Raw genomic sequence first — 25,588 nt, forward strand, 5'->3', positions numbered from 1 at the left:
ATAATAGTAATCCCCCAAGAGAGAATGGAACCATACCACAAACTCTATTTGAAAACAATATTTAATTTTGTTTCTTGGGGTCACAAGTTTGTTGGTTTCCTTAAGGGAATTTAAGGCCGTTCCTAGCCCCCATTTGGGAAAGAAAATGGTACCAAGTCCTGTTAGAAATGTAACCGCCAGCGGCTCTCTGCAATCCTGGATGCAGTCCAGCTGAGAAATAGCCATTCACACGACCCTGGCATCAAAGCAGGTCCCCAGATCATGAGCGGAGTAAAGTCACAGAATACACAGCAGGCCCACAATGTGTCTCAAAGCCTCAGCCACATGGAGTGTGAAAAGCTTGCTAAACCTGGAGAGAAAGCAGCTGTAGATGGAGCTAGAGAAGCACAGTTGGTCCTGACGCTGGTGGAGAGAGAATTATGGATGGGTAAAGGGTGGAATTTTTTATTAAGAGACTGCATTTGTTAATTGTTATTAGATGAGATGAGAGACCCTTCCCCAATGGAGACAAGACAGGATCTCTAGCCTGGGGAGCTTGCAAACCAAAGGCCTAATACAAACCTCACTGAGGTCAATGGAAAGATCCCCACTGATTTTAATGGGCTTTCTTCAGGACCTAAGACCCAGGGCTGCCCGGGGGGTGGGGGGGCCAAGTGGGGCAATTTTCCCCAGGCCCTGGGCCCCGCAGTGGCCCCCTTGAGAATATAGTATTTATAGTATTTCAACTTTTTTTTTATGGAAGGGGCCCCTGAAATTGCTTTGCCCCAGGCCCCCTGAATCCTCTGGGCAGCCCTGCTAAGACCTCCAGTTCAGGAAGATATTTGAGCATGTGCCTAACTTTAAACACACAGTGCTGTGCTAAATAGTGATACTTACCTGAAGCTGGGCCCAATTAAATTGGATGCAGGGGCAGACACTGAGCCCTCTGAAATTGGTAAAAAGATTCCCATTGACTTCAATGGATTGGCATTGGATCAGCTCAATGATGTGTGGGGGAAGGGGAAAGGAATAATATTTAAAACAGTTTAAGTTTGAACTGAAAACAAATTTTTGGGCAAATCAAAAAATCAGAATAAACCCCCTCATTTCAGGTTGAATGATCTGAAATTAAACATTTTGTTCCAATTCTGAGTAGTTTTTAATGTTGAAATTTTAAAAAATAATAATAAAAGGAAATTTCTAAATGAAAAGTCAATTTGAATAGAAAAATCAAAACATTTCATTCTGAAAATGTCCAAACACAATGTCTTGATTTGTTTAAAAGAATTCTTGTGTGTTTGTGGGTTTTTTTTGTTTTGTTTTGTTTTTGGGTTTTTTTTTAACTGAAACAATTTGGCAAAATCGACATAAATTAGTGACAAGTATCAGAGGGGTAGTCGTGTTAGTCTGGATCTGTAAAAAGCAACAGAGTCCTGTGGCACCTTATAGACTAACAGACGTATTGGAGCATAAGCTTTCGTGGGTGAATACCCACTTCATCGACTCTTTGTCGCTTTTTATAAATTAGTGAAATGTTTTGGTTTCACAGAATCTGCATTTTTTTGCCCAAGCAAGTTTTGATGAAAAATGTCACCCAGCTCTACAATAACAACAATGAGATGGCCCCAGATGGCAGTTCCCATCTTTCTGCACTGCACATTCACATATGCACTTGACAAACTCCTTCACAAACGCTCTGTGATGACTCCGAAATCAGAGGCACTCGAAACCAAGAGAGCAGCCTGGCTGACTCATGTACCGTGCATCCAAAATTTGGATGACAGGGATTCAAAGACTTTCGGTGTCTATTTAATTTTTTCCTGCTTTAAAATAGAAAATGGTCCCGATGGCATCTTTGTGAGGTGGGATGGGAGAGGCCTGTGGCCCCCAACTGTGGCATATTTGGCAGGTTTCACTTTAATAATGACTCCAAGTTTCCAGTAGCTGAAATGAAGCCATTATTGCCACGTGTACAAGATGGATAGTTGCTTGAATGAATTTTCTGCCTGTTGCTGGAGCTTGTCCAGCTGTGAGGTGCTGCTAACGGGCACATCCGTTTGCTGTCAGATGGTGAAGGCCCAAGGCCGGCCAAAGGCCACCTCTCCATGTTTCTGCTATTAAGGATGTCGAGAGGCTGACAGGAGGCCTGTCATCTGTAATTAAATATAGTGTCAATGCTTCTTGCCTCCTTCCAACCTCACTGCTGTAAAGGTGTAGCTTGGAGATGAACAGAGAACAGCACCAGCACTCTTTAAATCCGCATTAGATTTAAGATTAAAACAAACCTATTTACCAATTGGGACAAAACCCTTCAGAATGGTCAGAATTAAAGAGCGAGGTCTGTGTGTAAGCAAATGGAGGGAAGCGGATTAAAACACGGAGTCCCGCTTCTGGTCCCATGCTGAGCCCTGGAGTCCTGCTGTCCTTCCCAGTTATGTGCATTTTAACCTCTTCCAACCCCCTGTTCTTGGTCTGCACCATGGAAGAGCTTGTAGTAATTTTCTGTTCATTCCTGGATCCCAGTGTTGAGAACCTGGGCTTGGTGGGGAATCTCCCTTTGTCCTGCCTCCCCCCAGCCTTGTTCTGTGGATAGCATTTGCGCTGCTCCCCCTCCAGGTTCCTCGTTGTCTCTCTGTGGGCACAGGGGGTGCAGGTTCTGCTCTTGTGTTCATTTAGCTCTCATGAACGTGGCCTGATCTGACAGCCCTCGGGGTCGCCCTCCTATTTGTCCCCAGGACTTGCAGCACCCACTTCCTCATTCTGCACTGCTAATGTGCCTCTCCCCTGGCTGGAAGGGGTCACCTCCGCTGGTGCCAGGGGACTTTACTTTCCATGGCCCATTCAGCCTTGGGCTTCTCTGGTTACACCAGAAACAAGGCTGCCTAGCTGTGGACACTGGGAACTGGTCTGCCATCCCCCATCCTCTTTTCACACTAGCCACTGTGCTGTAGTCCATTGTTGTGAGCCACATTTAGGTCACAATTTTCAGGTGGTGGCAGAGAGTTCAGGGATGAAGGGGATGATCCCTGCATTTTTAAATGCCATCCTCAGGATGACACAGTTCTTGAGAGTTCATCTATCGTGAGTCACATTAAACTCCACCGCTGAGGAGAAGCTGAGTGCTGTGCTGAATGGTGTTTGAAGGGGAAAGATTCATATTAGTTCAGCGCTGGTTTTTTCTCTCCATTCAAGCTGCTGCTACTTTTTTCCCCTTTCGTTTTTTCTTTCTTTGTCGTCGTCTTAAAAAACAATCTTTGTAATCACTTTGTCATAAATCACAGCAGAGGCGCCCTTGCTTGCAGTATAGTCAAACAGTGGGGCCAGGGGAGTTTAGCTCATGAATCTATTGTCTTCATTTGCCTTCTCCCCTTTGCCAAGTAAGGTCATTCTAATTAGAAGATTACCCAGGAGGAGGAGTTGGGATCCTGACCGGAAGGCTTCAGAGTAAAGGGAAAGCAGAGATAATAACATCACTTTTCAATCTCTCTGCAGCTTGGCCTATTCAAAAAGATTTCTTCAGCAGATCACCTTTGACTTATGTTTAAAGTTTATTTGTTTATTCATGTAGCAATGTGGTAGCAGACAACTTTTTGTTGTTGTTGACTTGTGTTCTGGTTGTCTGCGGAAATTCAGATCTGTCTTCAAGGTTACTCCGCACGTCAATGCCAAATCCGACTAATCGTTCTCCTAACCAGTCAGTGGGGGAAGAAAACGACCCACTGAAGAGCAGTATTCCATGCTGTGTTAACTGCTAATTGCTACCCCTTAGTTTGGTACTTAGAAGACCGGCTGGCCGTCGACAATGGCTTCCATGCTCACTCATGGTTTCAAAAATGGTCAAAAACGGTAAATGCCAGAACGGTGGGTAAAGGTGGCTGCCTTATGAGGGAGTGTTTTTATATAACACCAAGTAGCAGTCTCTGTTTTTATTGACCTAGGAGGTAGGAAGGATAGTCCTGTGGTTGGTCCAGGCCTGGGAGTCATGTGACGTGGCTTCCATTGACATTACTATCCCAGACTCCTTTGTGATGCTGAATAGTCTCTTCACCTTTCTATACCTCAGTTTCCCCATCTGTGAAATAGGATTACTAACAATAATACTTCAGTGGGGATGGGGGGATTGAGGCTAAATTCACTGATGTTGAACGCTTTGAGATGCTTGACTGGAGAGCACTATATTATTACTATGACAGTCTATAAATGTACTAGTAGTGGTGGTGCGCGCACACAGAGGCATCCCTAAATATCAAACAACTGTCTCATGCTACCAGTACTAAAACATCCTTGGAATTTCTAAATAGTAGAGATGATAATTTCCTAACTCAAAAAGTGTTACATCCAACACAGGGGAGTTCCATGTTAGACTTCATCTTGACAGATGAAGAGGAACTGATCAGAGAACTAAAAATTAAGTCACTTAGGTACAAGTGATCATGACTTGATCACATTTATAATGTGCAAACAGAATAAAGTCCAGACCGGTGATAGATATACTTGGTGCTTTAAAAAGGCCAATTTCACAAAGCTAAAAACAATTATGAGCTAAATCCGCTCCAAGGAAGAATTTAATCAGAAAAATATGAATAATAATTGGGAATTGTTTAAGAACATCAAAAAGCCACAATTGAGGAAGAAGGCCGTAAAGATTTTAAAAATTAGAGGGGAAGTGAAAGCAGCTATAAAAAATAGAAACATAATATATAATGAATGGAAGAAAAGGGCAGATGATCGTTTTTAATATAAATCAGAAGCTCTAGGAATTATAGTAAATTGATAAGGGAAGCAAAGGGACACCAGGAGAAATGGCCAGCAGAGTTAAGGCCAATAAGGAATTTTTAAAGTATCTTAAGAAAAAAAGAATTCTAACAATGGTATTAGTCCATTACTAGATGCAAAAGATAGAATTATCAGTAATAATACAAAAAAGGCAGACGTGTTCAATAAATATTTCTATTCTGCATTTGGGGAAAAAACAAATGATGTAGTCACATCATATGATAACACTGTTTCCATTCCACTAGTATCTGAGGAGGATGTTAAACAGCTGCAACTGAAGATAGACATTTTAAAATCAGTACGTCTCGATTACTTGGATCCAGGAGTTTTAAAAGAGCTGGCTGAGGAGCTCACTGGACTGTTAATGCTGATTTTCAATAAGTCTTGGAACACTGGGGAAGTTCCACAAGACTGGAAGAAAGCGAATGTTGTACTAATTTTTAAAAAGGATAAACAGGATGACCTGATATTTACAGGCCTGTAAGTCTGACATTGATTCCAGGCAAGGTAATGGAGTGGCTGATATGAGACTCAATTAATAAAGAATTAAAGGAGGGTATATCATTAATGACTTTTGTTAAATAGATCCTGTCAGATTAACTTGATATCTTTTTTTTGATGAGATTACAAGTTTGGTTGATAATGGTGAGTGTGTTGATGAAATATTTTTGGACTTCTATACGGCATTTGACGTGGTATCCTGCTGATATTTTGATTAAAAAAACTAGAATGATATAAAATGGACATGGCACACATTAAATGGATTAAAAACTGGCTAACTGATATCTCTCAAAATGTAATTGTAAATCATCATTGATTGGGTGTGTTTCTAGTCAGGTCCCCCCAGCTCTTGGCCCTATGCTATTTAACACTTTTATCAAGGTCCTGGAAAAAACATAAAATCATCACCGATAAAGTTAGCTGGTGATGACATAAAATGGGGAGTGGAAAATAATGAAGAGGACAGGTCACAGATACAGAGCAGTCTGGATCACTTGTTAAGCTGGTCAGAAGCAAACAATCATAGAAGATTAGGGTTGGAAGAGACCTCAGGAGGTCATCAAGTCCAACCCCCTGCTCAAAGCAGGACCAATCCCCAACTAAATCACGCCAGCCAGGGCTTTGTCAAGCCTGACCTTAAAAACCTCTAAGGAAGGAGATTCCACCACCTCCCTAGGTAACCCATTCCAGTGCTTCACCACCCTCCAAGTGGAAAAACCTTTTCCTAATATCCAACCTAAACCTCCCCCAGTGCAACTTGAGACCGTTACTCCTTGTTCTGTCATCTGGTACCACTGAGAACAGTCTAGATCCATCCTCTTTGGAACCCCCCTCCCCTTTCAGGTAGTTGAAAGCAGCCTCAAATCCCGCCTCATTCTTCTCTTTTGCAGACTAAACAATCCCAGTTTCCTCAGCCTCTCCTCAGAAGTCATATGCTCCAGACCTCTAATCATTTTTGTTGCCCTCCACTGGCCTCTTTCAATTTTTCCACATCCTTCTTGTAGTGTGGGGCCCCAAACTGGACACAGTACTCCAGATGAGGCCTCACTAATGTCAAATAGAGGGGAGTGATCACGTCCCTCGTTCTGCTGGCAATGCCCCTACTTATACAGCCCAAAATGCTGTTAGCCTTCTTGGCAACAAGGGCACACTGTTGACTCATATCCAGCTTCTCATCCACTGTAACCCCTTCGTCATTTTCTGCAGTACTGCTGCCTAGCCACTCGGTCCCTAGTCTGTAGCAGTGCATGGGATTCTATGAGTCCATTACTAGATGGAAAAGGATGGTGATAAATTGGAGAGGGTTCCAAGAAGAGCCATGAGAATGTTTAAGGGAGTAGGAAACATGAGTGCCCTGGACCATTGTGACCCACTCACCATTGAAGTTTGAGGCTTTAGTGATTGTTGTCTCACTATTGAGTAGTTCTGTTGTGGTTGTACCTGTCAGGAGTCAGGGCCCCAGTGTGTTAGGCGCTGTACACACCTAGCTATGTTTGCAAAGTGCTTTGAGAATCTGCAAAGTGGCCTCTGGGGCTGGATTTGTGATTTGTTTTGTGCCAGTTTAACTCTCTCCCATATTTTAGCCACATTCAGTCTCTCTGCAGCTGGGCCTTCTTTCTCCCGGGCTCCCCTCCCAGCCGACATCACCACCTCTCCTCCCAGTTCTATACAAAAGGATTATTTCAAGGAAGACCTGTCTTGGCAGCCGCACCAGAAATCTGGTCTGTAGGAGTGACCAACTTCGCTGTTTGAAGGACAGGTCATGGCACCATGCCAGGGTATTGCTACCACTGCGCTTGCCAAGAGTTTTCAGATGAAGAGCAAGACTCATTGAAGACAAGATGAATTACTTTTCTTACTGCCGCTGATTTATCTAGCTGCGATAACAAACACCCTGCAGATATAACATAAATCTGGTGGGGCAGATAGGACTGCCTTTAAGGGCAAACTCTTTTGTGTAAAGCTGTAATTAGTCCCTGGTGCTTTGCCCGGTTTCGACCCCTACGTGGTGCTCTTTCTAGGCCTGTGTCCGGTTACAGCTGTTTATATGCTGTGCAGCAGGCCAGGGACGAGGTTTCGGACTGGTGCTCTGTATTTTGGAGTCGCTGGTGGTGGCTGAGCTTGTGTGGAGTTGACAGCCTGAGGTTTGCCCTCCGCTCTCTAGCCCTCTCTGAGTGAGGAGGGAGGACAAGCGTGGTGGGTTTGGGTTTCACAATTCCTCCTTGGTAAGAGGGTTTGGATCTGCCTCCCATTTTCCCTTGAATCTCCCTAGCATGGGCTGTAATACTGACATGGCTCAGTGGGGCTCGAACCCAGCACCTCTTACTCTTAGCGCATGAGCCACTACTGCGTGAGCTAAGAGGCCTCTGGGTTAGCCACGGCTGTGTGCTCCTCACTCTCTTGTTGGCCTAGCCACCTCTAGAGGAGGACAGAGGACCCCCCGAGCAGGCCTGGCTTATGGGGAACTGGAATCAGTCAGCTGCCGTGGTCTGTTACAAATAGACGATCACACTGAAAAGGAAAAGGCCCTGTCGCCTTGCTCTGCTCCGCCCACACACAGGCTGCATCCATCCGGGCTCTGCCCATGGCTACTTCAGTTGTCGGGAAGGGTTGTCTAGTTCCTGAATTTCAGCCATTTCCACACCGGGGTCATCTCCCCGCGTTTAATTTTTGAGGGGGGTGGAGCTCCACCCAGTAACTTCCGGAGGGATTTTCCCGCTCCCCACTGACTGACGTGGGGAATCCTGGGCTTGGGAATGGCAGGGAGGCCTGATGGAGTCAGTGGGGTGATGGCTGCCATTGCTCTCCAGCTCCATCCCAGAGCAACAGAGCAGCCACGGGGCGTGGAAGGTGCTCGGTGCACATTTGCCGGCCTGCCAGAGGTTGTGCCATTATCCCTGCAAAACCGAGTGTGTGTGGATGTTGCGATAGTAGCGGAAGGAAGGGGTGGGGAGGAATGAAAAGAATCTTTCTCCTTTTAAACTCTCTTGAATGAAGTCATCTGAGCTCTGTCTCTGGCCGTGGATCACGTTTATTAACGTAGTGCTAGGGGACCCACCAAGCACAGGGCCCCCTTGTGCTAGGGACTGTCCATACACACAGTAGCCGCCAGTGTCTATAGGGCATCATTCCGTATCATGAGTCCTTTCCCATCGTTCTCTTCCACTTCTTGAAGGGGGCATGTTAGAAGAATGAGATCCCAGGGACAAACCTGACGGGGGGTCGTCTGTGTCAGAATCCGAGCAGTGCGCGGCGCAAGTGTTGAGCAGCAGAGATTGAGGTTTGGGGTGGAATCAGTTTGGAGATCCAGCCGGCTGTGAGCAGAGTACAATACTGGCTTGGCGATGAACCCTAGCAGGTCTGAGTGCTGAGATTTCGGAAGCATGTGTGTTCCGGTGACATCACGAGGAACAGTAACAGGAGCTACGTCTGTGCTAGGCACAGTAGCAGTGTCTATAGGGCATCGTTCCGTATTGTGAGTCCGTCTCAGTAGTTCTCTTCCACTTCTTGAAGATGATGATGTGTTAGAAGAAGGAGACTCCAGGGACAAAGGGCACGGCTCCTCCTCTGGAACTGCAGTCGGACTGCAAAGGCTAATCACGGGGGCTTTGTGCCGCTCAGTGATGGTAAGAGTTACCGATGCCCTGAGTCACAGATGGAGGTTGGCAAAGCCAGGCAGCTGCTGGAGACCTAGTGGGGGTGCTCTGCAAATGTTTTGTGGCCCAAAGCAGCAGACTCTGACCCAGTGTGGGCAGAGCCCCAGCATCCATCAAAGGCCGGGACCCACTTACTTCCCCTGTTTCAAAATGGTCCCATATTTTGTCAGTCTATTGCAAGCCTGTAATATTTTGTATTTTCTCTCCTTTTCAGGGCTTGTACATCTTCCTGGTCTATGCAATCTATAACAGTGAGGTAAGAGAAAGCTCTCCCTGGGTTTTGATCCATATTCGGAACAGTCCTATATTAGAAATGAAACCGGTAACCAGAATCTTAGCAAATGCAAAAGTTGATATTCTGTCCTGGCCCTTCGCTCCCATGACAGCTGTTGCTTTTGCCCCCTTGACGTGTTCGGAGGAGGTGGTTGTTTTATCAGAACAGTACTGGCCCTGTCTCACAACCTGCTCAACTTTCAGGTGAGGAACGCCATACAGAGGATGAAGGAGAAGAAGAAAGCTCTCTCGTTCACAGTAAGTGTGAGGCAGAGATGCTACTCCGGTTTCATTAAACACAAACTGGTTTCAGAGGATGTTTTTTAGAATGGTGGATTTCTGGGAAACCCAGTTTGTGTCCCCTCCCCCAAATCTACAGCGTAGCATCTACTGGCCATCCCTCACTACCAACCGGGATTATCAACCCCGTCTGATAGCCGTGTATCCTATAGGGCGTGCTGATTTCTGCTTCTCAGCCCTCCACAGTCCCTCCAGGGATTTCAGTCTGAACACCCTCAGACTAACCTCTAAAGAAAGGCCCAAACATTGAAATTTCCCATCATGCCTCAGCTGTGGATTGCTGTGTGTTGTGTGAGTGAGGTGGGTGTGGACCCATTTTTGATCCACAAAACAGAGCAGTTTGTAGGATGTGACTGACTCCAAGGCCAGGCAAAAGGCCTCTCTCCTTGCTCCGGTTGATGTGAGACCTTGATCTTTAAAACCCGGGGTTATCACATTCCACAGTGCCCCTTTAAATCCAGGTTTGCAGCCAAAGTCTGCCCTCCACGATACATTGGGGCTCTCCCTGATGTCCTGGGCATGCACTGTAGGACAAAACTTGGCCCTGGGAATGTCTTTTGAATGGACCTGGCATATTCAGGAACATGGAGTCGGGGGAGGTCATTTTCCTCCTGAACAGCGCTGGGGAGGGTGGAGGAAGACGTGCCACTGGTTCTGCAGTTTGGGCGGTTGCTGCAGACTGGCCTTATCGGCAAGGAGGTGATCATTAAGAAAACAGCTGCAGCAGATTTTTAAAATGATGCACGGTATCAAAATCCTTTAAAGGCTGATATGTCGTGGATTCCTGAGGGCTCTGTCCTGCTTCTCTGTCATTGCAGAACTGTTCTCATCCGATCAATTATCTGTCGAGTCCAAGAAATACAACCTCCTGGGAGACTGGGAAGCTGAGTCCTTCTGCGCCCGAGAGCGCCATGTCCAGCCCTGTGCAGAAAGATCCCCCACTGAAGAACATTACCAACAAAGGTAAAGAGCCCCTTCTGGGGCCTCAGCTTTGTATTCCGGTTGTATTCTGTGCTGCTGGCACAGATTCAGAGCACGGGGCTGACCTTTCCAGAGGGTCCAATTTTCATGCAGTTTCATCCCTTGCATAGTTTTGAACCCTCTTAAACACCACAGGGTTGGAAAGTTTGACTCGGTTCTGAAGTTCCGCATGAGTGCCAACGTCCAAACCAGGGCGCACACCCTAATGGGCCAGGAGGTCTAGACTTAGATTTCACCAACCAACTGCACCATGTGCAAACCCCCCCCAGGCACCTGAACAGTCTTAGCATGGAGTCACAGACTGTCCCCTAGGGTACTCTGGTCTGTCTTGCCATCCAGGTGATGGGAGTGTCCCTCTGTGATTATTGGCCCCATACACCAAGGATAACAGCAATATTCAGGTTACTCCCAATCCCAAAGGTCCAGTCACTTACCCAAGGTCAATTGTGCTTTAGGGCTCACACCAAAGACCACACTTGTTGGTGATCCTATAGCAAACTATATGAAGATTTATTAAATAGGAAAAGGAAAACAGAGTTATTTATAAGGTTAAAGCAAGTGAATATAGACCATGAATGAGTTACAGCCTTAGGTTTCAAAAGGTAATATAGGCTTCTATAATCAGCAAGCTCTATTTGACCTTTAGGGCTAACCCAGGCTAAGCAACTGGGGATCTCTTGCATATGTCTAGAAACACCTTGCTCCCCCTGGAGTCCAAGCAGCAGAGAGATCCTTAACTCCTTTTGTTTGAGGTTTTTAATCACCCTCCTGCCATGTGCTCTGAGCTGCAATCTCAGGAGTTCACTTGCATGACTCATCTTCACAGTTAAATAACAAGGGTGTGTCTACATATAAACAGTTACAGTGGCACCACTGCGCCACTCGGGGGCGGCTCTATGTTTTTTGCCGCCCCAAGCACGGCAGTCAGGTGGCCTTCGGCAGCACGCCTGCGGGAGGTCCGCCGGTCCCACGGATTCGGCGGCGTTTCTGCGGGTGATCTGCCAATCCTGTGACTTCGGCGTACCTGCCGCCGAATTACCACCGAAACCGTGGGACTGGCAGACCTCCCGCAGAAATGCCGACGAATCCGTGGGACCGGCGGACCTCCTGCAGGCATGCTGCCAAAGGCTGCCTGACTGCCGCCCTCACAGCGACCGGCAGGCTGCCCCCTGCAGCTTGCCGCCCCAGGCACGCACTTGCTGCGCTGATATCTGGAGCCGCTCCTGGTACCACTGTAGGGCTTCAGTGAAGATGGGAGGGGTTCTCCCATTAGTGTAGATAATCCATCTCCTTGAGAAGCGGTAGCTAGGTTGACAGGAGAATTCTCCAATCAACATAGTGCTGTCTACACTGGGGGTTAGGTTGATGTAACTGCATTGCTCAAGGGTGTGGATTTTCACATCATACCAACCTGCTTTCCCACTGTAGACTAGGCCTAAGAGTCTTTAGCCCTTTTGTTGAAGTTTTCTCGATCCTGATGTAGGGCGTTTCCACTTGTAAAATCCACCCAGAGCCCGTCTGCTCTCAACGTGTCACCTCTTTGGGGGGCAGGGGCATACCAGTTCCTGTTCTTTGCACTGATTAACGTCCCTCTCCTGCATGGCCATTCATAGTCACAGAACCTTACAATACGGAGCACAGATATTAGAAGTGAGATTAATGCGGGGAGCAGTTCACAAGCATTCAACAGTCTCTAATCACTAACCACTTTCTTATCATTCTAATACCTCGTCTGTCACTATTAACTGCCCCCTTCAGTGTCCATTTCAGACGTGGGCACCTTAGCGTGAGCTGGCACCTGGCCTGCCCACGCCATAGTGGACATGAATGTTATTAGGTTTGTGTTCCTTGGAGTGCGAGAGAAGCTCTGATGAAAGTACAAATACAACCCTGAGGGGCTGACTGGCTCCCAAAGAAGACAGTGGTAGAAGGCCAATTGATTTCAGTGGGATCAGTCCCTGTAGCGTATATGGGTCATCCGTGCATTCGAGGTGAGTGGATGTAGGGAATCTTCAATCCAGGAGTGACCTGAGCCGTTTTGCCAGCTAGGGCGGAAAACGTTTTCGGTGTCTCCACCCCCAGTGCCTGGGGGGAGTGGGGGGGAGTTGAGGGGCACAGCAGCATGGTGCTCCTGGAATTTGGTGCCCAGGGCTTCTGCCATGCTCACCTGCCCCTGCAGCTGGCCCTGAACAGCATGGCCTTCCCTCTAGGCAGAGAAGCATGTTGGTACTTTAACATCGATTTACATGGGGGAGGGGGCAGGAAGTCAGTGTTAAACTAGAGAAAGAAAAGTTCACACACTCAAACCGATTGGCAGCTCTGAAAACTAGCTTGCAATTCTTCAGACAGCCTGGCTGGGCCCTTCACTTCCTTGGGAGATGCTTTGGGGGAATAAACGATAAAGCCCTTGGAAAGAAATGCACATTTCCATTCATCAGGCGTATCCACATTCATTGTCTCTCTTCACACTTTAGGAAACTTTGGTGCTAAAATTCCTATGGGGATTTCCTCAATGATGTCACCAGAGAGACCGGTACGTAATGTCTTGAGTTATTTTCCACCTTTCACATGCAGAATGCTATGTAGATAGGAGTGTTGTCTAGGGGTTATAGCAAGGGGCGAGGACTCAGGACTCCTGGGTTCTGTTCCCAGCTCTGTCCCAGGTGTCTTGTCTTGTCTTATGGGTGAATCACTTTACTTGTCTGTGGCTCAGGTGTCCCTCTGGTAAGATGGGGTTCATCTCTGTCACCTCCCTCCTGGGGCAGTTGGGAAGGTTCATCAGTGGTGGTAGTGGACTTTGTGAGCCGTGTTGGGAGCGCTGCATGTATGTGCCTCCTCCTAAGCATTGATTGGGTTGGGAAGCTGAAGGAATTTCCCCCAGTCAAAGGACCCTGTAATGAAGTATCTGAAGGCTGCAAATCACTGGCCAATGGAGGGTGGTGCAGCAGGTGTGACAAACCAATAATGGGGTGAAATTATGATAAGAAAATCCAGCCTATTAGACTGAACAGTTTCGTGACAGGAAGTTGGCCAAGGGACGGGGTGGAAGCCCTGTGGCTCAGGGCACCCCGAACTAGGCTGGACAAAAGACCCTACAAACATACAGAATGGAACAGTCCTGCACTGGGAGTGGCACCAAACAGCCTAATGTCTTCACGTCTAGGATTCTCAGACAGCCCCAGGAGGTCTCCTCAGGCGAGGGTGAGCTGTGGACTCAGACTTGGGGGTGGAATCTCATTCCCTGGCATAAACGGGCCCATGTAGCCCCTTTACAGACATCGCCATCCTTCATGGTGACGGGAGAGCTCGATCGCCATCGTACTGGGCTTGCTCGAAAGCAATCAGTGCACCTGCCGCCCGTGCGAAAGAGTAAGGAGACATCTGTCTATCCCTGCCCTTGGAAGATAAATAGTAGAAAGAGAATCAACTCTCTGTGCATTTGGGGGATGCCCAGCTGTCCAGCTCCTGGATATAAAGGGCCTCTGTGCTGTTAGACCCATATGTGCTAACTCCTGGACTACAGAGGGGAGGGAGAGATGGGGGTTGGTTTGACACATGAACGGTGGGAGAGTCTCTCTGCTGCATGTTGATTCCTGGTTTTGTTGGTAACATTTGTGGTCTCTTTTCTCCATTCTGGATCAGATGGGAATCAACTCCCAGGCCTACTTATAAAAAGGGGCATCCGTAAAAGCACGAATGGAACTGAGCAATCAGAATGCCAAGACAGAAATGAGGTCATGGCTACAAGTCTCCCCAAAATGAAGCAAGTTAGAAAAGGGCTTGTTGTGTGTTTCAGCACCCAAGTTACAATCTGTTCAGTTGGCCCATTTCATTCCCCAGGCAGCAACTAATCTTCTGCCAAGTTCAACAAGGCATGCCATAAAGTGGAGAATAATTTAAATGTGACTACTCTGACACCACTTCCATTCCCACCACTGAAATGATCGTGCAGTGTTCTGTGCACTTGACATAGAAGTTAACTGTAGTTTCCTCAGAAAAAAACATAATGCTACTTTCATGTGAGGAATTTACCAACGGGTCTAGATATACACCAACATTTCTCTTTCTCTCTGTCGTCCCCTTTATTGCTTTTGAAGTGCTATCTTCCTTATCTTACAGATAACATTCTGTTCTATTTCAAGGCAACTTAGTAAAACCAGTATTTGTTGTCTCTCATGGTTTATTTTTGTTTAATGTTGCTATTCTTCCGGGTGATAAATACCTGGCAGGTTTTCCAATAGGTGCTTTTCTGACCCAGGCAGGTGCTGGCTCTGTAAATTAGAACCATTGCTAAGCTACTTGGCACAAAATATGAGACATGGGCTAAAGAGATTAACCAGGAGGCTTGAGTTTTCTAATGCACAGGGCATTAATAGAGGAGCCTGTCGATTTCCTAAATGCCAAGGCCACAGCACTTCCTAGCTGGTAGACTGGGGCAAAGAGAATTAGCTTGAGTCCATGCTGGGGTCATTCAGAGCTTCTCTTTTTGTTTGTTACTTAAATATTTTTATTTAAAATGTTTTATTTTCCTTTTCTAAACCATACAAATTCAACAACAATCAAAATACAAAATTCCCTGGTACCCAAGGAGCCAGTGTGGGAGGAAGCACGGCTGAGCCAGTTCTTGTTTAAATATTCGTTTGTCTTCACAAGTGACTCTTTTTTGCAAGTCTTTCATGTTCTCTCGTCATGAACGTTTGAGCTCCACAAGCGAATGCTCAGGAAACGTGAATGTTGTTGAAGCTGATATATTTGCTGTAAGCGTGTTTTGAATGTAAGATTTGTGCGTTGTTGCAGCTTGTGCTGTGTGTGTCAATGCAGCCTGCAATGTGTGTGTCTAGGTAGCCTGTGGTGCAGGTTAGTTACATAAGTCACTGGTATTGTTTCAGCTCCCTGACTGAATCCCTTATGTAAGTGACGGCGTGAGCTGTGAATTCAGAATGGTACCGTTGAATGTAGCCTTGTTCTGATTAAGAAGCCATTTTTTTCAATAAGTCTGAAAACACTTAAAATGACAAAATGCTGTGCTCCGTTCGGTGCAAACATCAGAGTGATTTTTCACTGCATTTCATCCACGTTTTACTTGACACATTTTTTGGTGAAAGGTTTTGGGGATTTGGCACCTCCCAATGCGTTAACCCCCCCTAGCCTCATGGTGCCGGCTCATTGTGCCCCTTGTCGTGTGGACTGTGCAAACGCTGCAGCTGAACAGCAATCCTCGCCGTTCCCTGAGCAGGGCAGCCAGGACAGTCCCCATTGGAAGTAAAATTGATGACGTTAAGATGAAGAACAGTAGAACCTAGAGCAGTGGTTCCCAAACAGCCGGTGAACCCCTTTCACTAAAATGTCAAGTCTCGCGAACCCCCTCCTAAAAATGAACATTTCCAGGGATTTTCTCCTTTTACCTGAGTATAAATTATAAAAGCAGTGATCTTGGGAAATATAAAATTTGTTTTTATGACATGCTTATTACACACTATTCATTATTAATTATTATTTATCATGACAGTATTTTTATTACATTATGAAAACGAAACACTCCTCCAAGATCTCACTTTCGTAGCTTGTATCACTTTGAATAAGCCTGTTATAAGACAAGATTCCTAGGTTTCATCAAGGAGTATCAGATGTGAAACAGCATGAAAGTATTTAAGAAACCAACTCAGAGTTCCTCCTCCACAAGCAATCAGGTCTTGAGGAGTCCAGGCAAACAGCGCACGTTACAACAAAGCTTAAACTTGTTCTTCATACTAACTTTAAAAACAAGACGAGCTGCCTATTTAATTTTAAAAACAGCAAAAAATATCCACCTCCCTTTCCATTGCTTATAAGGAGTCTTGAAGTTGAAATCTCCTCAGTGTGATAGATACGCTTGCTTTGATCTGCTCAGCTCTTGGAAGTCCAGGGGCTCCGGGCTGCTGGCCCCGTGCCGGGGTCCCTAGGGACAGCTCTGTCCGCCATTAGAGAATTTTTTCCCGAGAACCCCCTGTAACATTTCACGAACCCCAGTTTGAGAACCACCGACCTAGAGGCTGAGGCTGATACTGTTTTTCTTCCGAAGAGATCAGGTTGGCCTCCTGTTTTGTATCAAAATATCTGACTGTGAATCCTTTCCACCCCTGTCAACAGCGCTTAGGGGACAGAAACAACTCTGCCATTCCTGTCTAAAGTTTATCATTTAAACAAACCTTGTGATTTTTAAGCCAATCCTGTGGTTGTTCGGAGCCTGCCTGATCTGTGAATGCTTGGGGCTGGCGATGCTGGGAAGCCATTGCCAGGATTAGTAAATCTTTTGTGGAAGAGAGGGTGGAGGAGGTGGCCCCAGGGTGCCTTATGGTGCAGATGGTCTTTACTAGGGCCTGGCTAGGTCCCACGGCTGGCTTTGGGGGGCCCTATGTTCCATCCAGTGCAGTGAGAGATGGAAAAGCTGACTTAGGTTAGCTGGTCTGGTCCCCTCTTGTGTTGGATTGTTCTGTATGTCCTAGCACTGTGCCCCGTCTGCTGCATTGCCCCAAGCAAGGACGGGAGCCCCACTTTCAGCAGAGCGTGCTGCCGGGACAGGTCTCTTACGCCACAAGCCCGCTTTTGGGGCACTCTCCCTAAGAATGCGTGCTGGGCGCTGGGGAGAATGCCCAGCTGGCACCCGTGGGTGAGTTCACCAAAGCTCCGTGAACACGAGGGGCAGGGCAGTTCCCCTACCTGTGAAGCAGCAGAGCTGCAGGGAGTGATGGAAAAGGAGAGGGCACGCGGCAAAGCACTTCTTGGCTGCATTGGTGGCAGGAAAAAAGCCCTGCTGTGACCTGGGGAATGTGGCTGTGAACAGATCTGGGCTCCTTGGGGCTTGGAAACTCCCTCCCTGAGCAAATCTCAATTAACGAGTGTTCTCCTCTCTTTCAGGCTGTAGAGCTGACAGCGTTCAAATCCTCAGGTAACTTCTCCCTCCATCATTTCTGCTTCTCTTTGTGCTTGGGATAATGTCTTGATGAGTGTATTAAAAATCAGATTGCACCCCTGCTTCTGTGCTGAGGAGGGCTGGTCGCAGAAAGGGAGATCCATGGACACAGGCAGAAATGTTCCCCTTATTCTGTTTTTAATTTCAAAAGACGGTGTTTTGTCGAGATTGCAACATTCAAACAATCTCAGCTCAGGTGTTTCTTGAAATACAGGGGAGGCCTATTGGAACTGGAAAAGGTTCCGAAAAGGGCAAAAAAAATGATTAGGGGCATGGAATGGCTTCCGTATGAGTAGAGATTAATAAGACTGGGACTTTTCAGCTTGGAAAAGAGATGACTAAGGGGGGATATGACAGAGGTCTGTAAAATCATGACTGGTGTGGAGACAGTAAATAAGGAAGTATTATTTACTCCTTTTCATAACACAAGAACTAGGGGTCACCAAATGAAATTAATAGGCAGCAAATTTAAAACAAATGGAAGTATTTCTTCACACAACGCACAGTCAGCCTGTGGAACTCCTTGCCAGAGGATGTTGTGAAGGCCAAGACTGTAACAGGGTTCAAAAAAGAACTAGATAAATTCATGGAGGACAGGTCGATCAATGGTTATTAGCCAGGATGGGCAGGGATGGTGTCCCTAGCCTCTGTTTGCCAGAAGCTGGGAATGGGTGACAGGGGATGGATCACTTGATTCCCTGTTCTGTTCATTCCCTCTGGGGCACCTGGTACCGGCCACTGTCAGAGGACAGGATACTGGGACCATTGGTCTGACCCAGTATGGCCGCTCTTATATTTTTATGTCCACAGAGCAGCGTATGGCCCAGCCTCAATGAAATGCCACATTTCAGACTGACCTGGCTCTCAGCTAGGAGACTCCCTTGCTCCACAGGCAGGACTAGTGCCGAGGAAGTGATGTTAGCTACCCTCGCCCATAGGCGCCGACTTCTGCTGGCACCAGCGGGTGCTCGACCCCCCTCTACCCCCAGCCCTGCCCTGATTCCGCCCCCTATTCTACCCCCTTCCCCAAATCCCCAGCCCCACCTCTTCCCCGCCTCCTCCCCTGAGCATGCCGCATTCCCGCTCCTCCCCCCGCCCTCCCGGAACTTGTTACGCTGCAGAACAGCTGTTTTGCAGCAGCAAGCGCTGGGAGGTAGGCAGAGAAGCGGGGACACTGTGTGCTCAGGGAGGAGACAGAGGAGGAGGAGAAAAGGTGGGGTGGAGGGGAGCTTGGCTGCCAGTGGGTGCAAATTACCCATCAATTTTTCCCCATGGGTGCTCCAACCCTGGAGCACCCACGGAGTCGGCGCCTATGCCCTGGCCCTGTCCTGGGCCTCTTTGCATGCACAGCGCCATATCTCCTAGCAGCTCGCCATGTTGGGTCCCTTGCATCCTGTTTCACGGCTCACTGGTCTGCAAACCCCACCATGCCCTGCCCATTGTAGCTGCTGTACTCGAGACTCGCAGAGCCATGCCTTGCTAAGAGCGTCTTGTGTGCCCTGCCCCCAGGGCCATCCCTAGCTATTCTGGGGCCCCTGTGGGGGGGGCAGGGTGGAACCGCCTCCCAGCACTCACTGGTGGCGTGGCTGGGGCTTGGCCCTGCTGCCCTCCTCAGGCAGGCGGGGGTGGGGCGGGGGCGGAGCAGGGTGGGAAGAGGCGGGGTGGGGGCGGAGCAGGGGCGGGGGCCATGGGGAAGGGGTGGAGCAGCACGCAGCTGCGCAGGGCACCAGGCAATGCGGTGCCCCAAATTCCCTGGTGCCCTACGCAGCCGCGTACTTGGCGTATGGACAGGGACGGCCCTGTGTGCCCAGGCCACACCTTGCAATGCCCAGCCCCCTCCCCATGTTGAGCACCTCTGGGCTCCTGTATCCACACCTTTCTTGCCATCGCCACTACCCCTCCCTATGCAGCACCATGCCTGTCACCAACCCCTTTTGCCACACCCTCTGGCAGGAGCGCTGCCACCGCCTGTAGATGCTTAGAGCAGCGTTAGGTGCAGGATGGGCCAGATCCATTGCGACGCTACTGGCCAGATCTTTAAAAGCGCCCCGCCCTGCCCCTGCACCCAATGCGTGGAGCTCTTCCCGTCAAAGCACGCCCCCTGGCTGCATGCCCATGCACATCTCTGGGTGTCAGGGCCGGGTGCTGCAGGATCACTTTGCTGCGAGGGGTGGGCACAGGCCCATTTCAGCAGTACTAGCTCTTGGCAGAGACTTGCTGACAGGGAATGTTAAAGCCGCCCCTCCTCCTCCACCACGCGAAATGGCTGTGACTGAAGTTGGTGACTGGGAGAGAAAATGCCGCTGCTGGCAGGTGAAGCCAGGGAGGGGTGGGTTGGAAAGGCCAGCTTTGCAAACATAAATGCAATTGCTTCGTGTCATTCTCTTCTGAAACGCCCTGCCTGGTGGGGGCAGATCTTGGCCCCTGCGGTGTGGAAACACTTCAGGAGAAGGAGAGACCAAGGCCAGACTAGAAATCGGCAGAATTAGAAACTTTTACCCTCCCCTAAGCTTTGCCTCCTCACTCTTGGGACCCCAGAAGGAAGGATGGGCTAGTCCTTCGGTGTCACCTGGGTCTTAGTGACTCCCTGCCTCAGTTTCCCCAGCTGTACAATCGCACTGCCCTACCCCCCCAGGCATGTTGTAAGAATAAATACGGTAAAGAGGACGGTGCTCAGATAGTGGGGTGGGGCTCTCTGTAAGTAGCATGAATAGACAGAGGCTGAATTCTCCACTCTCCAGAGGCTGGTGCTCCCGCTGCCAAGGGAGGGGTTTCACCTGAGTGCTCTGCTGCTGTCCTTTGTCCCTAGCTAGGCACATCCCAGCTTCCCCTGGCCCGGTCAGCCCACCGCTCACTCCAGATTTGAGGAGTTTCCTGGGCACAACCAAAGGAATCTGCTCAAGGTCACAGCTCCAAGGAAGCGAGGAGGCGAGGTGTCTGCCTGGTACAGGGGAGCAGTTTCCTGGGCAGCTGTTGAAGCTGGCCCCATCGGTTCCCAGGCAGCCACCTCTCTGCCTTGTCAGAAATAAGGCAAGAGACTTTGACCGGATTCCTCCATTATCTTCACCAATCTCCCACTATTGTGCTCAGCTGACCGAGAGCAGGTTTGCTGGCTGGGCTGTGTTCAGGGACCCAGACGTGCATCCGGGCGATGCAGACCCCTCTCTGCCTCCTGAGTGCATTTGTGCACTGGCTAGTGGTGCCAGAGCCATTTGTTAGCTTTGTGAAAGGAAAATCTGTCACCAGCTGATGGTGGTAAGAGCAAAATTCCTGCCTTGAGCTGTAGAGAACCTGTGGTTTTTGAGTTCCCCAAGCCAGACGCAGGATTGCCCAAGGGCAAAAATGGCGGCAAAGCATTGTACGCCCCATCCAGATCAGCCCTAATGTGCGGGTACCTCCCAAACCGCAGGGGTCTGAGGAAAGATTCTTTCCCCAGGGAGCAGAAGTGAGGTGTAGAGGTCAAAGCAGGAAACTTGGCTTCCAGCCCAGATGCTGCAGGTGATTCACCCTGTGACCTGAATGTGCCTCATTCTCTTCCCAGCCCCACTGTCAGGGTGCAGGTGATGACATTTACCTCTCTTGGTAACGCCCTGTGAGAACTTCAGGAGACAAACCGCTGACATGTGCCCCGTATTATTGCGGAGATGAATAGCCAGCCAGCCAAGGAGAGGAGAACTGATGAGAAGTAGATTGCAGACAACAGAAGTCTTGGGCTGGAGAGGGAGGGTCTTAGGACCTGGGGGCTTCTCCGCAAGCCCCAGAGGAATGGTCAACTGGAAATTGCAAAGGATGGGGTAGAAAAGTATAGGGCCTTTCCTAAAATGCCCAGTAGGCCAAAGTCTCTTAAGAAGCCAAAGAATCTCTCAGTTTAGTTCTGTGCACCCGCGAGGCTGCTGATTGAATTGCCGTTCTGCCCTTAGAACAGTGGCTGTTGTATTGGGTTGGCTGGCATAGAATCAAAGCAGCATAAAGCATGGCCGCTTTGTCTTTATAATCACTAATGATTATTAATTAGTAACACTGCCTGGCTGGGGTGCCTGGCGCTGCCTTCCTGGAGAAGAATCTTAAAGCACTTTACACCCCTGCAGGAGTTAAGGCTCACGGCACCCCAGGGAGGTAAGTCAGGACTGTTTCCTCTATTTTACAGCTGGGCAAATGGACCGAGACTTTTCATAGATTCCAAGGCCGGAAGGGGCCACTGTGATCATCTGGTCTGACCTGCTGTATGACACTGGCCAGAACCGCCCCAAAATCCTTCCTAGGGCACATCGTTTAGACAAACTTCCCATTTTGATTTAATAGTGGTCCAGGATGGAGAATCTACCACGCCCCTTGGTAAATTGTTCCAGTGGGTAATTACCCTCACTAGGTAAATGACTTGCCCGAGGTAACGCAATCCGTTAGTGCCAGAGCTGGGCTGTTGCCAGGCCGGTAAGCAGTGCTCCCTGAATGCGAGAACATAGCTGCACCCAGGGAGCGCTGACGTTTCTTCACCGCTGATGGCAGAAGCCCAGAGTCTTGCACATGTTTAGGCTCCTAACTTCAATGGTGATCAATGGAGCTGTCCAACCTGTGAATCTTGCTTACCTGAGCCTTTGGTGAGACTGAGCCTTGTCTTGCTGGGCTTGCAGTTTGGCCAAGGCATCCTGTTCAGCTCAGCATGTGAGAGACTTCTTACCCCCGGTGCATTAGCAAGCCCCACTAATGCACACCTCAGACTGTTCGGATGCGTTTGAGGACTTCTGAAGCCAGCAGTTAGCACAAAGCCCTCCTTTTGTCTGCCTCTGTCATTGAGGGAGACAAAATGTATCAGAGTAAAATAAAATTTCCTTTCTGGTTTAAATATTCAGTGAACACAAAAGCCTCTGCACAATGTACTTTGTATCCTAAGATAATTTGTGTCCCTTTCTATCTCACAGTCAAACATTCAGTTCTCAAATGCCCTGATGACAGTTCCTCCAGGAAGATATTGTCTAGTGGGGATTGTTTTGTGCAGTGCTGTTTTTATTCCTCTTAAAGAAGATTAAAAGGGGAAACCGGCAGAGACTGTGTTAATGAAAGGCACCGTGCCTTCACCAAGGCCCATCTGCATACATTAACTCCAGAGGCGTGGGAACGTAAGGGTGCTGCAGCACCCCCAACACCCTAAATTTTAGGTGGGGCTCCACTTCCAGCCCTGCATGCTGGGTCCCGGCCCTGTGCCTCCGCTTCAGGCCCTACACCTAGGGGTCCCGGCCCCCGGCCCCGCACCTCCACTCTGGCCCCGTACGCAGCCAAGGGGTCCCAGCTGCCAACCCCGCACTTGGCCCCAGCCTTAGCCCCCTTACCCCTGTCCAGGTCCACCCCCACCCCCCGCAGCTGGTCCTAGCTCTCAGGGAGTGGACGGACAGGGGTCAGGGGACTGGCTTTTAGCACCCCAACTATTTAAAATGGTCCAGTGCCATGGAGTAGCTCAGTTTTAATTTTTTATGGTGTCTTTGGTTCTTCTGAGAACTCCTTAGACTAGATTCAGGATATTAGCACCTACCGCAGATACTACTGGGATTGGGACTGTAGAAATGCCTGGGCCGGATGGATAGATGGATGTTATTTTTGCATTGTTAAATTTGATAAAGCTTTTCTGGGATGAGGTTATGTAAGATTCACTGTGATGGCTGTAAAAGTTGATCTGGGGCATACCTTGCATTAGCAGGACTCCAGCAGCTGTTGGTCTCTGGCGGATGGTTTCTCTCCATGGGGAGGAAGTTGTGCAGGGTACATTGAATCTTTTATTTTAAAAAAGGTGTCATCTAGAAATATCACAGTTTTCCCACATCTCTGGACAGATTGGCAAGGCAGAAATAATAAACCACTGTGCACATCAAATAGTTAACCTGAAGAAGCATATTAGGTAGTAAAACATAAACCTTAACGTGTATCAGAATATAGCAGGATAGCAAGGCACAGGGCATCTGCTGCTCAAATGCTTTCCTTTGGGCCAGCTCTGACTCCCTCCCCATCTAATCCTGATGCTTCTCCTCCCTGCTCTAATGAACCTAGGGCCATATCGGCTTGGCGACACTCAGGAAAACTAAGGCAATCAGCTAAAGAGGTGAAGTCCATGTGCATAAGTTAAATCTGGTTAAACCCCAAGTAAAGTGACCGTAAGCCTTGTTTACCCTGAAAAGTGTTTTTCTGGTATAGCTAGATCAGTTGAGCTATATAGGGGATCCTCCTTAGGGAAATGCAGCTTAAGTGGCAAAAGAGAGCTTTGCTGGGATTGCTAGGGCCCAACTAGACTAAGCCCTGCCAGCCAAAGACTCCACGGGGGCTTTTTCCAGCAGAGCTGTGCTGAGTGGAGGGGTGTGATTTTTTTTTTTTTTTTCACTCTCCTACCTGACATAGCTATACCAGAAAAACTTTCTAATGTACCAGTGAACTAAGGCAATTTTACTCCCGTCTTAGCACATCCAGATGGGGTTTAATGTGCTTTCATTTATGTGCATGGGCTTCACATTTGTTAATTTGCCTTAACCTTCTTGGGTGCCCCTGTGCAGTTCTGGGTAAGTGCCTGAGCCCAGGAGGAGTGATTCTCTGGTACCGTGCAGCACCGCTGGGCAGAGGTCACCACCTGCTGCACTTCCAGGGGCAGTGCTTCCCGGTGAAGTGTATGCAGGGAGGGTCGAGTCAGGGGAATCTTGCACTCTATGGATCCGCTCCCTCAATCCCCTTGAGGAAGGAAATATAGGAGTTTGGGTCACAGAAGCCCGTGCAGCAGATGTATAAATGTGCATGTATTGTCCCTCTGTCACACTCACCCCCTTTCAGACTAACCTGCATATTAACAGTCAAACTGACCCCTAGGCAGGTGCAGTATTTTTTCTGCGGGGAACCTCTGATGCAGCCTCCGCTGCCATGGTGCAAACAAGAACTCATGCTTTTGTCAGGCCTGCAGGCTGTACCTGTAAGAGGCATTGCTTGACCCCAGTGAGGAGCGAGTGCGTGAAACCGAACAGCTCCTTAAAATGTGCATTGCCCCTTGAATTGCTTAGCAACACCTCTTCAGCTGGGAAGCTTTGCACATCCACCTGCACCAGCCTGACATGCACAAGGCACCAAGCGCTCTGAGAATTGTGCCTCTCTGCTACAAAAGCCACTTAGCCACCTTTTCGGGTTTTCCCTCCCCTCCCCCTGAGTCCTCTTACAGTGCTTGAGCCCAGGCAGTGAGTTCTCCGCAGACTGGGGAGCTGCTCCATGTCTCGGTGCCCAGTGTGGGGAGGGGGGGAGAGCCTGTCTCTTTTAGGAAGTTAGCCCTTTACAGCCTGTGCACAGCGATGCTCCCACTACCTGATGCCTCCATTTGGCTGGTAGCGCAGAAAACAGCAGGCTGCCTGCGCTCTTCCTCGTGTGGCTTGATAGCTTTGCCCAGTTGATCTAGGTACGGGTCTGGCCCCCAGTATCTGAGCACCATTCAGCACGGCATCCTCCTGAGACACCACTGATTTCCACGCTCTGCTTGAACAGCACAGTCTGGCATGGCTCTGCGTAGCCTCAGCTCCTGCTGCTGTCACGAGAGGAGGGTTCACTGTCCCTGCCAGGCAGCCGCAGGCCCCAGGCTGGACGGGGCCCTTCTCATGGTAGCATCAGTAGCGATAAATGGCTCAGGCTTTGCTACCCAGTCACGCTGAGAATGGTCTGCCCTGCTGAGGGCTTGTGCAATGCCCAGAACCAGGGTCCAGCACGCTCTGGCTAGGGTTACCATTTGTCCGGATTTACCCGGACATGTCCTCCTTTTTGTGCTAAAAATAGCGTCCAGGGGGAATTTGTAAAGCACTCACAATGTCCGGGATTTCCCCCCTCCCCCGGCAGAGCAGAGCGAGCGAGCAGCTGGGAGGGCTGCAGGAAAGTCCCGGGCGGGACTCCGGAGCAGCTGTAGAGGAGCCGGATCCGCCCTGCATTCTGAGCAGGCCCCTGCAGCCCGTTCCGGCAGCACTGTGCAGGGCCAGGGACCGGGTTTTGTGTTGCGCTGGGGAGCGCAGCCACGTGTCCGGCTCCGCTCGCACAGAGCCCAACACCCTGTTCTGAGCAGCAGGGTAAGGGGGGGCAGGAGAAGGGACAGGGAGGTTCTGGAGGGGGCAGTCAAGAAACGGGGGGGGGGGGGCTTTTTGGGGGGGGGGGGGGAAGGTTTGGG

At 49.0% G+C, this 25,588-nt stretch overlaps 1 protein-coding gene across 1 annotated transcript in view; it reads left to right on the top strand.

Annotated features, from left to right (window-relative positions):
• The window catches only part of ADGRD2 (adhesion G protein-coupled receptor D2), a 60,800-nt gene that overhangs the window by 29,766 nt on the left and 5,446 nt on the right, over nt 1-25,588 (top strand). The window contains exons 21-25 of the mRNA XM_034752033.1: nt 9,127-9,168; nt 9,390-9,443; nt 10,304-10,448; nt 12,941-12,999; nt 17,364-17,394. Coding sequence (XP_034607924.1) covers nt 9,127-9,168; nt 9,390-9,443; nt 10,304-10,448; nt 12,941-12,999; nt 17,364-17,394 — 331 coding nt within the window. The remainder of the gene's footprint in view (nt 1-9,126; nt 9,169-9,389; nt 9,444-10,303; nt 10,449-12,940; nt 13,000-17,363; nt 17,395-25,588) is intronic.

This window comes from Trachemys scripta, chromosome 17, assembly GCF_013100865.1.
Source record: "Trachemys scripta elegans isolate TJP31775 chromosome 17, CAS_Tse_1.0, whole genome shotgun sequence".
Lineage (NCBI taxonomy): Eukaryota > Metazoa > Chordata > Testudines > Emydidae > Trachemys > Trachemys scripta.